The following is a 13,730-nucleotide window of genomic DNA, read 5'->3' as shown; positions in this document are numbered from 1 at the left end:
TCCAAAGCACAATGACTAAGTGTGTATTTTTTTATTTGAATTGTTTGTCAGCTCGCATATCTGTCTGTCACGATGCCTTGATGAGTATTGATAATTAATAATGTTATTATAATACTCCCAACCAACTACTGCAGAGGGTAAAGGTAGTGTTATTTCACCCTTTTTAATTTCGTTGAGGTTGTGTTCCCACATCGTTATCTAGTTTGGATCGCTATAACTTGAATGACTGTCAACTGTTCATGAACGAGTGTTAAGCATGTCAAGTTGCGCTTTGTTTACTTCCAACCGGAAGTCGCGCCCACTTTTGACGCAAGGCCTCATGGGGCGTAGGAAACTTGTGGATAAGCACGTTTGCGTGTGACGCGAAGGAGGAGGAGTCATTGGAACGAAAAATGGCGGCTGTGTTGCAGCAAATATTGGAGCGGTCGGAGATATCGAAACTCCAGAAAACTGTATTGACTAAATTAGAGAAGTACATTTCTGACCAGCAATGTGAAGTAGATTTTCTGAAGGCACAACAGGAGCAATACCGTGTGGATAGTGGTAAGGCTATGTTGTTTTAATAGATTTTAACCGTTCATAGCCACAAACGAAAAACTCACAAACGAGGCCTGAGTCTTAATATCTTAATTTAAACTTTGTTTTTCGCACTTGGACATATTGTTCTCCAAACTATATGTTGTGAACATATATTAAACTTGTTAAATAGATCTCTAAGTATTTCAGGAAATGTCTTCTGTCTAACGTTACATTTATAACGTTAACCGGCGACTTGTTTGTATGCGTGTTGATTCCTTCTGTTGGGTTGTTTCATAGAACAACAATATTTTGACATCGAGAAAAGGTTCGCTGAAAGTCAGTCTCAGTTTGTGTCCCAGACCCAAGAGCATCAGATCCTGAAACAAGATTACTGCAAACTTGGTAAGCATGTGGTAATCAAATGCCTCTTCTTTGGTAAATAATACCAGACTTAATTTTGTATTTGTAACTTACTCTTCTTTTACAGAAGAAGAGCTGAAATCCTTACGAGACAATAATAAGGAGCAAGCTTCTTCATACACAAAACTAGAATCACAACAGGTAACGAAATATTGTGTAACTGAGTCAGTCTGTCTAATCTTGCATTTTGGGATGTTGAAGAATAGTGAAATTTGTACATTCTTTGTGCAGAATGAACTTTCTAAAGCCAAAGATGAGCTTGAGGCAGAAAAACGAGAGCTTGTACGGACATTGGAAAGAAGATCCCAGGAGATGGAACAACAAAGTGGTAAGTTAATTAATAAGCATTCTTTAATGAACATTTACAAAATAAATTTTCACAGGTTAAGTAGAAGGTTCATGTTTGGACTTGACGGCTTGTTTACATACCAAAATGTTGCGGCCAGATTTAAAAAAAAAAAAAAGTGTTTTTTGAAACAAGTATCTTATGTTCACCAAGGCTGTATTTATTTGAAGACAAAATACAGTAAAACAACATTATTTGTGAAATATTAATACAATAATTTAATTATTATTTATTATAGTTTTTTTATCAGTCATTAATCCCATCTTTAATGTCACCTTGATCCTTCAGAAATTCGAATATGCTGATTTGGAGTGCAAGAAAAAAATGTTATTTTTATGTTGAAACTAGAAGTGCAGAAGAACTGCATTTATTTGAAACAGAAATGTATGTATAAAAGAAATTCTGTACTGAAAAAATTAATGTGTCCTTTCTGAACAGTATTGTATAATACACTCATTTTCTTCTTTTTCTTTTTTTTTTTAGAGGACCTGAAACGTCTTAATGATAGATTGTTGGAAGTCAATGCTGAGAGGATGCAGCTTCAACTAAAACTGGATGGGTCCGAAGCCTCTGAGGTCTCAATCAAGGTATGATTGAAAAAAAAAAAAAAAAAGAACTGTATTAATAGGAATGCATTGATCTAATACCTGGATCAGTTTCTTCACCAATATTGAACTTTTTGAAAATTTATCATACTAGCTAGTCCATTTGTAATTCACTGTTTTTACAGCTATATTTGTCTGAAATCAAACAGTGTTGTCTTCTTTAGAACAAGTTTATATTTTTATACCATGATGTTTTATATGCTGTTTGTCTTCCAGTATAAAGAGCAGCGAATGGAGCAGGAGAAAGATCTACTTCAGGGTCAAGTAACCTGGCTGAACACCGAGCTTAAGGCTAAAAGCGAAGAGCTGCTGTCTCTTTCCCGGCAGAGAGGCAATGAGATACTGGAGCTCCAATGCAACCTTAATAACAAGGAGGATGAGGTGCTGTACCTTTTATATATTGTTTTTATGTATTTTAAGTTATCTGTAATTTTGTCGGATATGTTTTGAAATGTGTTGAAGGTTCTAGTCTGTGTGCTTATCTCTGCATGTCTGTGTAGATCACCCACCTAAAAGATCAGGTGACCAGTCTGAAGGCATCCAATGAGAACCTTCAGAAGCAAGCAGAGGAGATGATCACCAAGATGAGAGAGGTTAGACAATGTTATCCATTGCTGTAGTTATCAGCTGAATGGGGTTTTAGAGTTCTTCATAATCAATTGGGCATGTTGTACTTTTAGGCAAAAGAACAGCAAGCCAGTTTGGAGGAGAAGTTCAGTAATGAACTCAATGCCAATATCAAGCTCTCAAATTTGTATAAGGTAAGTTTTAATTGCTTGAAGCACATGAATTTAAGTGTATGATAAAAATAATGCCTGTATCAGAAAAGCATGTTTTATCATTAAAATCAAATGTAGTTCTTAATGATATTGCTAAGAATTACTGTTGGAGTTCTGTTGATGATTCACAGGGAGCAGCAGCTGATGCCGAGGCCAAGGGTGAGGAGCTCAGCAGAGCTGTTGAGGAGCTTCATAAGCTACTTAAAGAGGCCGGAGAGGGTAAGCGAATTTAATGGTCCTTATGGTTGTCAACATGCATGTGACAGTTTCAGTTTTCTGACCAGTAAACTCAACAGGCCTACACCTGTCTTTTTTTGTAGATCCAGGCATTGTGGAATACCGTACTGTTTGGAGGCTACGATGTTTTGTTTTTGAAAGAAATTAGTAGGCTACTTCTATTCACCAAGGATGCATTAAATTTATTTCTGTTTCAGATAAATGCTGTTCTTTTGAATTTATTTATCAGACATCTTAAGAAAAAAATGCATCATTGTTTCCACCAAAAATATAAAGCAGCACAACTGTTTTCAACATGGGTAATAGTAAGAAATGTTTCTTGAACACCAAATCAAAGCAAACAATTAGAATGCTCTCTGAAGGATCATGTGACAGACTGAATAATGGCTGCTGAAAATTCAGCTTTTTCAGGAATTAGTTGTGTATATAAACAAGTTTTTTTTTAATATTGCAATAATATTTCACAATATTACTGTTTTTTTTTTTCATTTTGATCAAATAAACACAGCCTTGGTGAGCATAAGAGATATCTTTCAAAAACAAAATAATCCTATTGACCCCAAACTTTTGAATTGAAGTGATCTTTTTATGGCAAATTTTATTCTTTATTCTGTTGTCTTCAAATGCCCATAATAATGTCCTGTCTACTCTGAATAGCGCACAAAGCTCTGGAAGTGAAGATGACAGAGCTGGAGGGTCGTAAAGATAAGGAAATCACTGAACTGAAAGGGAAAATAAGCAGCCAGGAGAAAGAGCTTGAAAATGCAAATGAGCTGCTGTCAGACACCAAACACAGAGGTTAGCCTCACCACTGTATTTCCTTACCTTCTACAGGGAATTTTTTTTTTTTTTCATAAGGATTTTCATATTTATGCGAATTGCATAAATCTGATGAAAAATGGTTTGGTTGGGGAGAGTAGGCTGGTTACTACATGATGATTGAAAACGTACATACATAAACTGCAGAATGTTACAATTTCTAAACACATTTATTTTATGCACGGATTGCTTCTTACAGAGCTGCATGAAATTGTGTTGCAAACTGTGAGACACTCTTAGTATAGCCAGGTTTAAAACCCCCAAATGCGAGTAAAAATTGCCGTTGAAACAGTGTTACCTGCCAGATGCTAATAACTTTATAAATTGACAATGCATGGTTCGGGAATGTGATATGGCTTGGTTTGATGATCATCAAATCGTTTGAAACAAAATGTTTGTTTGTTTAAATGCTTTATCCACAGTAAATCCTACTCTGCAAGTGCTGTGTACAAATTCGTAATGAGAATTGTTTATAAATCTGTTGTTAACAAAGTGAACATTAAGGTCTCCCTGTGGTTCACTGCCAAAATAAAAGCTCAGTGGTTAAATGCAAAGAAAATAAGTTTTCAGAAAACAGGTTTTCCTTCATTTTTGTTTTTAGCTAATCACACACCTGCTTCTCTAGCATGTAAATTTGTATTTGTAAATTTGTTGCTTTGCAAGATTTCGAAAATTCTTTATTTTTGTTCATTCTGTTGTTTTATGGGCAGTGGTTTGCAACTCACTTTAAAGGTATCACTTTAAAGAGTGTTTTTGTTTTGTTTTTTGCCACTCCAGGAACTGCTTCAATTCTTGCAGAGGAGCATGTGACAACAATGTCCCCCACTGCAGCTGCAGTTGCTAAAATCAAACCAGGCATGAAACTCACAGAGGTGCTGACCTACATTCTGATTTTTGTGATGCTAAAGCAAAGTATGTATTCAGAAGTTATATACTTTCTCCTATTTTATGTAGATATATACAGCATATGTAGAGACTCAAGAACAACTACAACGGGAGAAACTAGAGACCAAACAACTGAACAAGTACCTGGATGATATTGTGCAGGAGATGGAAGCAAAGGCACCCATCTTGAAAAGAAAGAGAGAGGAGTATGAGCGCACGCAAAAGTCTGTTTCCAGTCTGTCTTCTAAACTACAGCAAGCTGTCATGGTGAGAATGGAGGAGTCAGTTACTACATGTCACACTGCCAATACATGCTGACTAATGATTGCTTTGCACTTAGGAAACCAAATATATGACTATTCTTGAATCTTTCAGGAGGTCCACCGCCGACAGAAAGAAGCAGATGAAGTCAACAAACGTGCATCTGTGTTGGAGAGAGATAACCAGAGGTTTGAGGTGCAGCTGGCTGACATGGCTCAACAGGTAGTCAAATGGCACAGCTTAGACATCAATACCTTATATGAGACAAATGATTATTCAAGGTTTCATGTTAACCACATTTAAAGTGAACTAGTTCACTAATCATGTTGTTCCAAACATGTATGACTTTCGTTCATCTTCGAAACACAAAGATCTTTTTGATGAAGTCTGAGCTTTCTATCCACCATTGACAGCTATGCAACTGACACTTTAACTCTTCAAAAAGGTCATAGAGAGAATGTAAAATTGACCCATATAAATTGTGGTGTCTCAGTATATTTTCCTGCTTTTTTTTGTCCTTAGCCAATCACATGCCTGGTCTGAGTTTCTGTAAGAGGTTTGTTCTAGTACATCAAGCAGATTCATTTGAGCTTCTGTTTGTTCGCTGATCAATGTTTATATGTGAATAAAATCCTAAATTCAATATGTTCAACATATAAAGTGATCGAGTTTCATCAGAAAATTGACTAAACTGCTCAGTTCATTTGGATTAATTTTACGATCTCTTTATTAACCGAAGTGTCAGTTTCAGTTGTGTATCTGTCAATGGAGGGACAGAAAGCTCTCAGACTTTGTCAAAAATATATTAATTTGTGTTGCGAAGATGAACTAAAGCCTTGCTGGTTTGAGGATGAGTTAATTTTTGTGTGAACAATCCCTTTAATGTTAATTTTAAAGTTTAATAATACATTACGATTAAAACATGTATCTATTAAGTTGTGGTAACATTAGGTAGTGCACTGTGAACTAACATGAATTTGAATTTTTTTAACATTAAAAATGAACAATATGTTCTTATAGAAATTAACTTTTCTTAGTGTTAGTAAATGGATTAACTAATTTTAATAAATGAGACATTGTAAAGTGTTGCCAAATAATCTAAAATCCTGTTGTTTTCACATCATTATCTCAGGTGCGGGTCCTCCTCATTGAGCTGGAGGAAGCACGTGGTAACCATGTGATGCGTGAGGAGGATGAGATGTGTTCAGCAGATGTAAGCAGCACTTCGGAGGTGATTTCTCAGCACCTGGTCACCTTCCGTGGTATTGAAGAGCTGCAACAGCAGAACCAGCGACTCCTAGTGGCACTCAGAGACCTCAGCGAGGCTAAAGAGAAGGATGAGTTGGAGGTAGACACCATGAAGTAAGTGTGTGATGTAAGTGGATATGGCAACTGAAAAATCTGATTAAATGTCGATGAAGAAAGCATAATGCCGAGTGTGTGTTCAGACGCAGTGAGGTGGAGAAATATCTCGAGGATCTTCAACGTGAATTGGAGCAGCTGAAGGAAAAGAGAGCTCAGGACCTGCAGAAGGTTGACGCTGTGGCACGACAGAGGGACATGTTCCGCATGCTTCTGACCCAGGCCACTGGAGTCACCTTTCCACAGGGTAACTTTTTTAGTTTATTGATATGGGCTAATGAAAAGCAACACCACAATGTTGCATATCGCCAGCGTAATCATTGATTTTTTTTTGTGAATATTTGAGAGAGTTCAAGATGCCTTAATGTGAAAGTTTCACAATGATTGATTATACTTTTGCTGTGACAGGTGCTGTTGCTGAGGAGCTTATTCTAACCTCCACTCCCTGCCGTTCTCCAGCCGTCACACCTACTGCAGGCACCCCTACAGGACTGGTTGCCACGGCGATAGAATCCACTGAGTCTGTAGAGGCCAAGGCTGCACTGAAGCAGGTAGGTTATTTGAGTATAAAGTTGCATTAAATGGCATTTTTATAAAAAATATTTTTGTAACATAAATGTCTTTAATGTCACTTTATTTGTTTAATGCATCTTGCTGAAAAAGTGTTAATTTATTATTAACATTATTTAGTGTTAACATTATTAGTATTGTTTTTACATTTAGCCTTCCTTTAATTTTCATTTTGACAAAAATAGTTTAATCATTTGTTTTGTGTGTTTGATTAGCTTCAGGAAATCTTTGTGGCCTATAAGAAGGAAAAAAATGAGTCTGAAAAGGCTCTGACTGAGCAAAGTGAGAAACTGCAGGATCAAGTAACTGAACTTCGATCTGAAAACACCAAGATTTCCACACAGCTGGAATTCACCTCTAAACGGTATCAAGTCATACAGTCCTTTGATCCTCATGTTCCCTCACCCTCCCCACACACAAAAAATGTAGAATCCTTGATTTGTCTTTGTGGTGTGTATGTCAGGTACGAGATGCTCCAGGATAATGTGGAGGGATACCGTAAGGAGATTGCCTCTCTGAATGAGAAGACCCAGAAACAGGCTGCAGCAATTCAGCTGAGCGAACAGACCATACACACCCTCACCCAGGACCGGCGAGCAGCAACCGAGAAACTCACCATTGCTGAGGTGTGTTGTTGCACACTAGTCACAGGTTTCTCTGACGACTGTTAGTTCTGTCTAAATCAATCTTCTATGTCTCTGTTTCAGTCTGAAGCAGCAAACCTGCGTAAAGAGAGAGACATGCTGAAGATGGTGGAGATCAGACTGACCCAGGAGAAAGAGATCTTCCAGGCCCAACAGCTCGGCCAGAACATGCTACTGACCAACCTCAAATCAATACAGGTGACTATTATGAATCATCTCGGACTGTGATAGACAATCTGGGTCTCACAAAGGATGTTTTAAGAACTTGTTGCATCTATGAATTATTTTTGCAGGCAACTCTAGAGCACTCTGAGACTGAGACCAGACAGCGGCTGACTGCTCAGATTGAGAAGCAGGAGCGAGAGATTGCTCAGCTCCAAAAAAGACTCGAGAATGAGGTGGAACAGAAGCACTTGCTGGCACGCAATCAAGACGTGAGGAAAACTTCTCTTTCACACTCTCTTCTCTCTTATTTCCTCATGATTCCTATATTGGCTCATTTTCTTGTCTTTGACATTCTTCTGCATTACAGATGCAGCTGATGGATGCTAAGAAGAAGCTGGAAACACAAACAGCTCAGCACCACAGGACAAGAGAACAGTTAGCTTCTGCCCAACTTGAGCTTAACAATCTGAGGCTTCAGATCAGTAGTGGGGAGACCCGGCTGGTTTCCCCAACAGTACATACAGGTGAGAGACTGTGCTCATGACTGACATGGTATCAAAGCACTTCTTACATTTTAATTTTGTTTAGTTTACCTAACATTCCATTAGTCTATGAAGAACAGAGCAGTTTTGTTGAAAAGACACCTTCTAAAGTACCCCCACCCCCCATCCAGGCCTGCAGGGTGGTGAGGGGGACATGGAGGCTCTGCGTGCCCAGCTGAAGCAGGCTGAGAACAAGGTTGAAGAGCTTGAAGAGCGACTGAAGAACACCACTGACAGTATGGAGCAGTACAAAGCCATTAGCCTTAGCCTGGAGGAATCCCTGGATAAAGAGAAACAGGTGGGTGTGAAATGATAAAAATCACTTTTCTCTACAGTCTAATGTAACACACTTTACCTCCCATAAGAATAAAGACAATAAGAAAGAAACTGGCCATGGGACATTTTAAGAAATGATTGAGGTTAACTTGAATTTTTTTTTTGTTTGACTATTTTCTAAATTTGTACTCTTTTAGGTAACCGAGCAGGTGCGTTCATCTGTGGAAACCCAGATGGAGGAAGCTCAGGAGCAGTATAAACAGCTGGAGCAGAAACTTCTGGAAATGGATAAGGTGAAGCAGAGCTTGCAGGAAGAGAAAAACAAAGCTGTTGTTGCTGTGGAACAAGAGGTAATTAATTTCCACCTCTACTACTATCTGCTCACTAGGTCCACTTACAGTATGTTATTCAAGGTATCTTGCACCAAATCAGTCTTTCTTAAATTTAATTATGATGCAGTTCAGGTGTTTTCAAAGGGCCAAATGGAAGTGCTAAGGGGTCCATAGAAAAGTTTATTAAAAAACAATTTATAAATTAATACAAATTTGATTTAAATTATAAAAAAAATATTCTATAGCACAAACAGTGAGTAGGAAAATGTAAACTTTTTATAATATTCCATTTCCAATATAATTTTGGATCATATTTGGATTTTCTTTGCATCCAAACGATTAAAATCCTCTGATGTACAGTAGTCAACATTTGAAGTGGATCAAAAAACTTAAATCAAAGTTGTCCTAAGACAAGAACAGGTATTGTTCAAAATTCATGTATAAATTTGATGAAAGGTTTTGATCCACTTCAAATGTTGACTACTGTAGTTCATTGTCATTTTCCTGGTGGCCCAAGTTGATGAATGGGTTGTTAGTGTTCATCATCTTAAATGTTCTAAATGAATATTGTGTGTTTAGAGGCTGAATTTGACTTTGACTCTTAATCCTTTATCCCAGCTGAGCGAGCTGAAGAAGTCTTTGAGCAGCCTGCAGTCAGAACACAAGAGTGTCCTTGAGAGAGCTTCTGTTGCTGCTGCACAGGAGCAGCAGGCCATCCTGGACAGTCAGCAGCAGGCTAAGATGGCAGCTGAGGCGCAGGATAAATATGAGAGGGAAATGTTGTTGCATGCGGCCGACGTGGAAGCACTGCAGGCTGCCAAAGCTCAGGCTCTGCAGGTGTCTCTTCTCAGACAGCAGCTGGAGGAGAAAGTTCAGAGCACCAGCGCACAGCTGCTGGAGGCTCGTGTCTCCTGGGAAGAGCAAGAAAAGATTCTCAAGGTAAAGGAATCGCAAAAAAGCATCTCATAGAAGTATTAATAGCATTTACTCATTTTATTTCTCTCCACATCAGGAGGAGCAGTGTAAGATAGAGTCTCGCTGTGAAGATCTGCAAAGGCAGAACACACTCCTCCATGAGCAGATACAGACTCTGAGTGGACAGATGGCCAGTCAGCTGCAGAGAGCCGCCAATGAGAGTCCTCTCAACGTCTCTCTGACTGAGGAGGGCAAGTCTCAGGATCAACTCCTGGAAATACTCAGGTGAATGTCGGTCTTTTGACCTATACAAATAATTTCAGTAGTTTTATTGTCAACCCTCTTCAGTGCGATTAAATCACTTGCATATGTGACCAGATTTTGCCCTAGGTGGCTAAATAATCTGTCGTTAGCCATTGGCTGACCAGTGGTTAAAGCTAAGTATAAGTTTAGAAAACCGTTTGAAATGGTAAATATCTATTCCTAAAGTCTAGCGATTAAACAAAAATTACTTGCCAGTGACAATTATTTTGCCAGTGTGTCCTTAGCGGGTTGATTGTGCAGAGAAAATGTTAAAAATATATTAGATGGAGTAAAGTGGATTTGAGAAGAAAGTATGATTATTATTTCTCTTGTTTTCTCATTCATGGCAATCTCTTTTTCTCCTTTGGTTTGCAGGTTTGTGCGACGGGAAAAGGAGATCGCAGAGTCTCGGTTTGAGGTGGTCCAGGGGGAGAGTCTGAGGCACCGGCTGAGAGTGGAGCATCTGGAAAGAGAGCTGAAGGATGTTCAGGAGAGTCTTAGTGCAGAGAGAGAGAGGATGCAGGTTTGCTTGGAGAAAGATACTTTCTATTTTATTGCTGATCAATTATACTAGTTAACAGCCTTAGTTACTAGATTCATTATATTTTTTTTTGCCTGTGCCTGTTACTCAGCCTGTTTTATCATCTAAAGGTGACTGCAAAGACTCTGTCCCAGCATGATGAGCTCATGAAGAAGACGGAGACCATGAATGTGCTAATGGAGACTAATAAGATGCTGAGGGAGGAGAAAGAGAAACTGGAGCAGGAGCTGCAGGATACTCAAGCCAAGGCAAGGCACTGTTATTAAACTGCGTAACCAACTATTAAATTTGTAAATCTAACAGTGCAATTGATTTAAATGTTATTTTCATAATGGTTTACAGGTGCGTAAAATGGAGTTGGACATATTGCCTATGCAGGAGTCCAATGCAGAGCTCAGTGAGAAGAGTGGTATGCTACAGGCAGAGAAGAAGCTTCTGGAGGAAGACATCAAACGCTGGAAAGCTCGCACTCAGGTATGAATTTAGTCTGTGTATTAAAAACTATGCGTTTGTCATTGAAAATAATTGGGTCCTGATTATACTTTCTTGTGGGGTTTAGCACCTGGTAAGCCAGCAGAAAGACACTGACCCAGAAGAGTACAAGCGCATGCACTCTGAGAGGGAAGCACATCTCAAACGCATCCAGCAGCTTGTTGAGGAGACTAGCCGGTTTAAAGCTGAGGCTGCCAGGTTAGTGCAAAATTTCACAGGTTTAAAAAATGACTTTTTATCCGCGTGTATTGCTGTATTTTATGCATGTCACGTTTTCTTGCTCTTTGCAGGAGTGGTAGCTCTCTGACTATGCTGCAGTCTCAGGTTCAGAACCTAAGGGAAAACCTGGGGAAGGTGATGGTGGAGAGGGACAACCTGAAGAAAGACCAGGAGGCCAAAAATGTGGACATCCAGGAGAAACTAAAAACCATCACACAAGTTAAAAAGATTGGTCGGCGTTATAAAACCCAGTATGAGGAGCTCAAGGTTAAATATGACAAGGTGAGACAGGGTTTATGACTTAAGAAAATGAAAATATGTGTTTGGAGTAGGGATGTAACAGTACACAGAAGTCACGGTTCGGTTCAGACATCACGACTTTGGTACAATGGAGGGAAAGGCAAAACAAAAAGTGCATGTCTCAGGCTGTACCACCTAGTGTATTAGTATATTTGAGTAATTAATTATAATAATGTTGTTGTTATTCATTCATAATAACTTAATTTACTATATTTCAGATCAATATATTTGTTTTCCTTAATTTTAAATGAACACTAACTTTATTCTCATCTGAATTATAAATAATTTATTCCTGTATAAAAGTGTAGAATGTGTAACTTTTATGCTCTGTTTGAGGACAAGAAATGAAAACCAATGCAATATGATGAATTTCCAAAAGATGATGCCCACAGACTGTTTTAAATGGGTTGGATAAATAGATAAGATTACAGCTGTCTTTCATGACTCATGAATGTTTTGCTGGTCAAACGGAAAATATATATAGTTCTGATTTTTTTCCCCCTGCCGTTTATTTACAGCTCAGATCTAGAATTCTGAAGTAAAATAAAGTAGTGCTGTAATCATTTTTTTTTTTATGAACCAGAGCAAGAGATAGCGCGTGCAAGTGAGTAACCCAGTATTGAAGCTTGTTGGTTTAATTACTTGTAACTGACTGGGAAACCTATGTTTTCCAAGACTTGAGATCTTAAAGAGGCAATGGCCTCTTTAAGATCCTCCAACTCTTGTGGGTCCTCTAACTCTTGTGGATCGCCACCACTCGCCACATTCGTCCTTGGTTCTGCTATCTCTGACTCACTCACTGGACTGTCGACCTGACAAAAATGACAAAAATCCAGATGATGTGTCCCTAAAGAACCCATGTTCCAGTAGTAACAGTAGTTCCATATTACAATAGCCGCGTTTCCACTGCCGGGCTAGGGCTGGGCCAGAGCTAACAGCGAGCCGGGCCGAGCTAGTGGCCTCGGGCCTCAAGCACCGGGCTTGCGTTTCCACTGCCGGGCCAGTAGCCCCACAGCGCTGCCCCAGACCCCACCCCTAACACGCCTTTCAGGATCAAACGTCATAAAACCCAACCCATTTCAGCGGGTATTATGAATTAATTTATTTTTTAAATTAGGAAGATAGCATGTATATTAACTCAACTGCCGTAGTGGCTGCAATAGTGTCCCGAGACCAGTACAGGCGATTCTCCATTTCAAGCAGCGATTTTTTGCGCGATATAACAAGTAGGGCTGCGGGCACGTTTTCAAGTTATTCATTAATCGTTAACCGAGGCCCATCGGTTAATACTCGGTGCATAGTGTGCGCGCAGCAACCTCGAGATACAGAGTAAATTTTTAACACCTTTAATAACTGATTGGACCCCATTTGAAACGAAATTAATTTATAGAAATAAAACGCAGCAAGTACGGAGCAGTTAAAGCCGCATTTCCATCACCCTTCAAACTGAAATTGCCCATTGAAAATAAGCAAAACGTCCATTTCACAAAAACTCCGTGTCTGCAAATAATAATAATAACCATCATCATCATTATTGTAACATTTTATTAGGCTGCATATGTAGAAGACGCCTTTATCCAAAAAAGGAACAGAGCACAAATAAACACAATATTTTTGACAAATATCAGCGCATAGTGTGGAGCACGCACTGATGGCTGCGAGACGCCCATGTGAACAGTTTCATTGCATTTCTTTTAGTGGAAACAACTTAAAATACTCTTTAATTTCTGGTCATACAGAAAATAATAATACATTATTCGCAAATACATTTATTTATAACAAGAAAACGTTGTGCTTTAACAATTAATCAAGGCGCGCTTCATGATCTCCGTGAACTGAAGCGCGAGACCTGAAACAGCCACCGCATTCGAATTTGTTCGTTTTAATTTGGACATTTAAAGCTTTAGTCTACAGGGGTTATATCCTTTGTAGATTAAAGCTTTAAATGTCCAATTTAAAACGAACAAATTCGAATCGAAAGCCACTATCTTCTATGTTTGCTTAATTTCTCTCTAAATGTGCATCCGGAGATGGAGATATGTTTTTAGCCGAAAATCATTTAGAAAACAATAGTTTATTAATAAACAATTAATGCCTCGTTATTTTATATTATTTTATTATCAGACACATTTATTATAGCCTATAAATCAAATCCCCTTTCTGTAGGCTGTGGTTACGTCTCTTCTCATTCAGCACTG

General features: G+C 38.6%; 1 protein-coding gene across 5 annotated transcripts in view; it reads left to right on the top strand.

Annotated features, from left to right (window-relative positions):
* The first annotated feature begins 355 nt into the window (after window positions 1–355).
* tprb (translocated promoter region b, nuclear basket protein) overlaps window positions 356–13,730 on the top strand; it is a 22,818-nt gene continuing 9,443 nt past the window's right edge. For 4 of the 5 annotated variants that reach the window (XM_089118726.1, XM_039691952.2, XM_089118725.1 and 1 more), the window contains exons 1-30: window positions 356–543; window positions 817–921; window positions 1,007–1,080; window positions 1,171–1,267; window positions 1,769–1,872; window positions 2,107–2,271; window positions 2,391–2,483; window positions 2,571–2,651; window positions 2,801–2,888; window positions 3,564–3,704; window positions 4,503–4,597; window positions 4,680–4,877; window positions 4,986–5,093; window positions 6,004–6,233; window positions 6,320–6,480; window positions 6,642–6,784; window positions 7,019–7,167; window positions 7,267–7,429; window positions 7,511–7,645; window positions 7,741–7,881; window positions 7,980–8,136; window positions 8,286–8,452; window positions 8,628–8,780; window positions 9,381–9,701; window positions 9,775–9,962; window positions 10,356–10,503; window positions 10,632–10,769; window positions 10,864–10,995; window positions 11,081–11,211; window positions 11,304–11,514. In XM_089118726.1, coding sequence (XP_088974852.1) covers window positions 393–543; window positions 817–921; window positions 1,007–1,080; window positions 1,171–1,267; window positions 1,769–1,872; window positions 2,107–2,271; window positions 2,391–2,483; window positions 2,571–2,651; window positions 2,801–2,888; window positions 3,564–3,704; window positions 4,503–4,597; window positions 4,680–4,877; window positions 4,986–5,093; window positions 6,004–6,233; window positions 6,320–6,480; window positions 6,642–6,784; window positions 7,019–7,167; window positions 7,267–7,429; window positions 7,511–7,645; window positions 7,741–7,881; window positions 7,980–8,136; window positions 8,286–8,452; window positions 8,628–8,780; window positions 9,381–9,701; window positions 9,775–9,962; window positions 10,356–10,503; window positions 10,632–10,769; window positions 10,864–10,995; window positions 11,081–11,211; window positions 11,304–11,514 — 4,368 coding nt within the window. In that variant the 5' untranslated portion in view covers window positions 356–392. The remainder of the gene's footprint in view (window positions 544–816; window positions 922–1,006; window positions 1,081–1,170; window positions 1,268–1,768; window positions 1,873–2,106; window positions 2,272–2,390; window positions 2,484–2,570; window positions 2,652–2,800; window positions 2,889–3,563; window positions 3,705–4,502; window positions 4,598–4,679; window positions 4,878–4,985; window positions 5,094–6,003; window positions 6,234–6,319; window positions 6,481–6,641; window positions 6,785–7,018; window positions 7,168–7,266; window positions 7,430–7,510; window positions 7,646–7,740; window positions 7,882–7,979; window positions 8,137–8,285; window positions 8,453–8,627; window positions 8,781–9,380; window positions 9,702–9,774; window positions 9,963–10,355; window positions 10,504–10,631; window positions 10,770–10,863; window positions 10,996–11,080; window positions 11,212–11,303; window positions 11,515–13,730) is intronic. The other variant, XM_089118728.1, reaches the window with a different exon arrangement.

Source organism: Pimephales promelas, chromosome 13 (genome assembly GCF_988280905.1).
Source record: "Pimephales promelas chromosome 13, fPimPro1.hap1.1, whole genome shotgun sequence".
In the NCBI taxonomy this organism is placed as follows: domain Eukaryota; kingdom Metazoa; phylum Chordata; class Actinopteri; order Cypriniformes; family Leuciscidae; genus Pimephales; species Pimephales promelas.
This window is presented reverse-complemented; position numbering and strand designations above follow the sequence as displayed.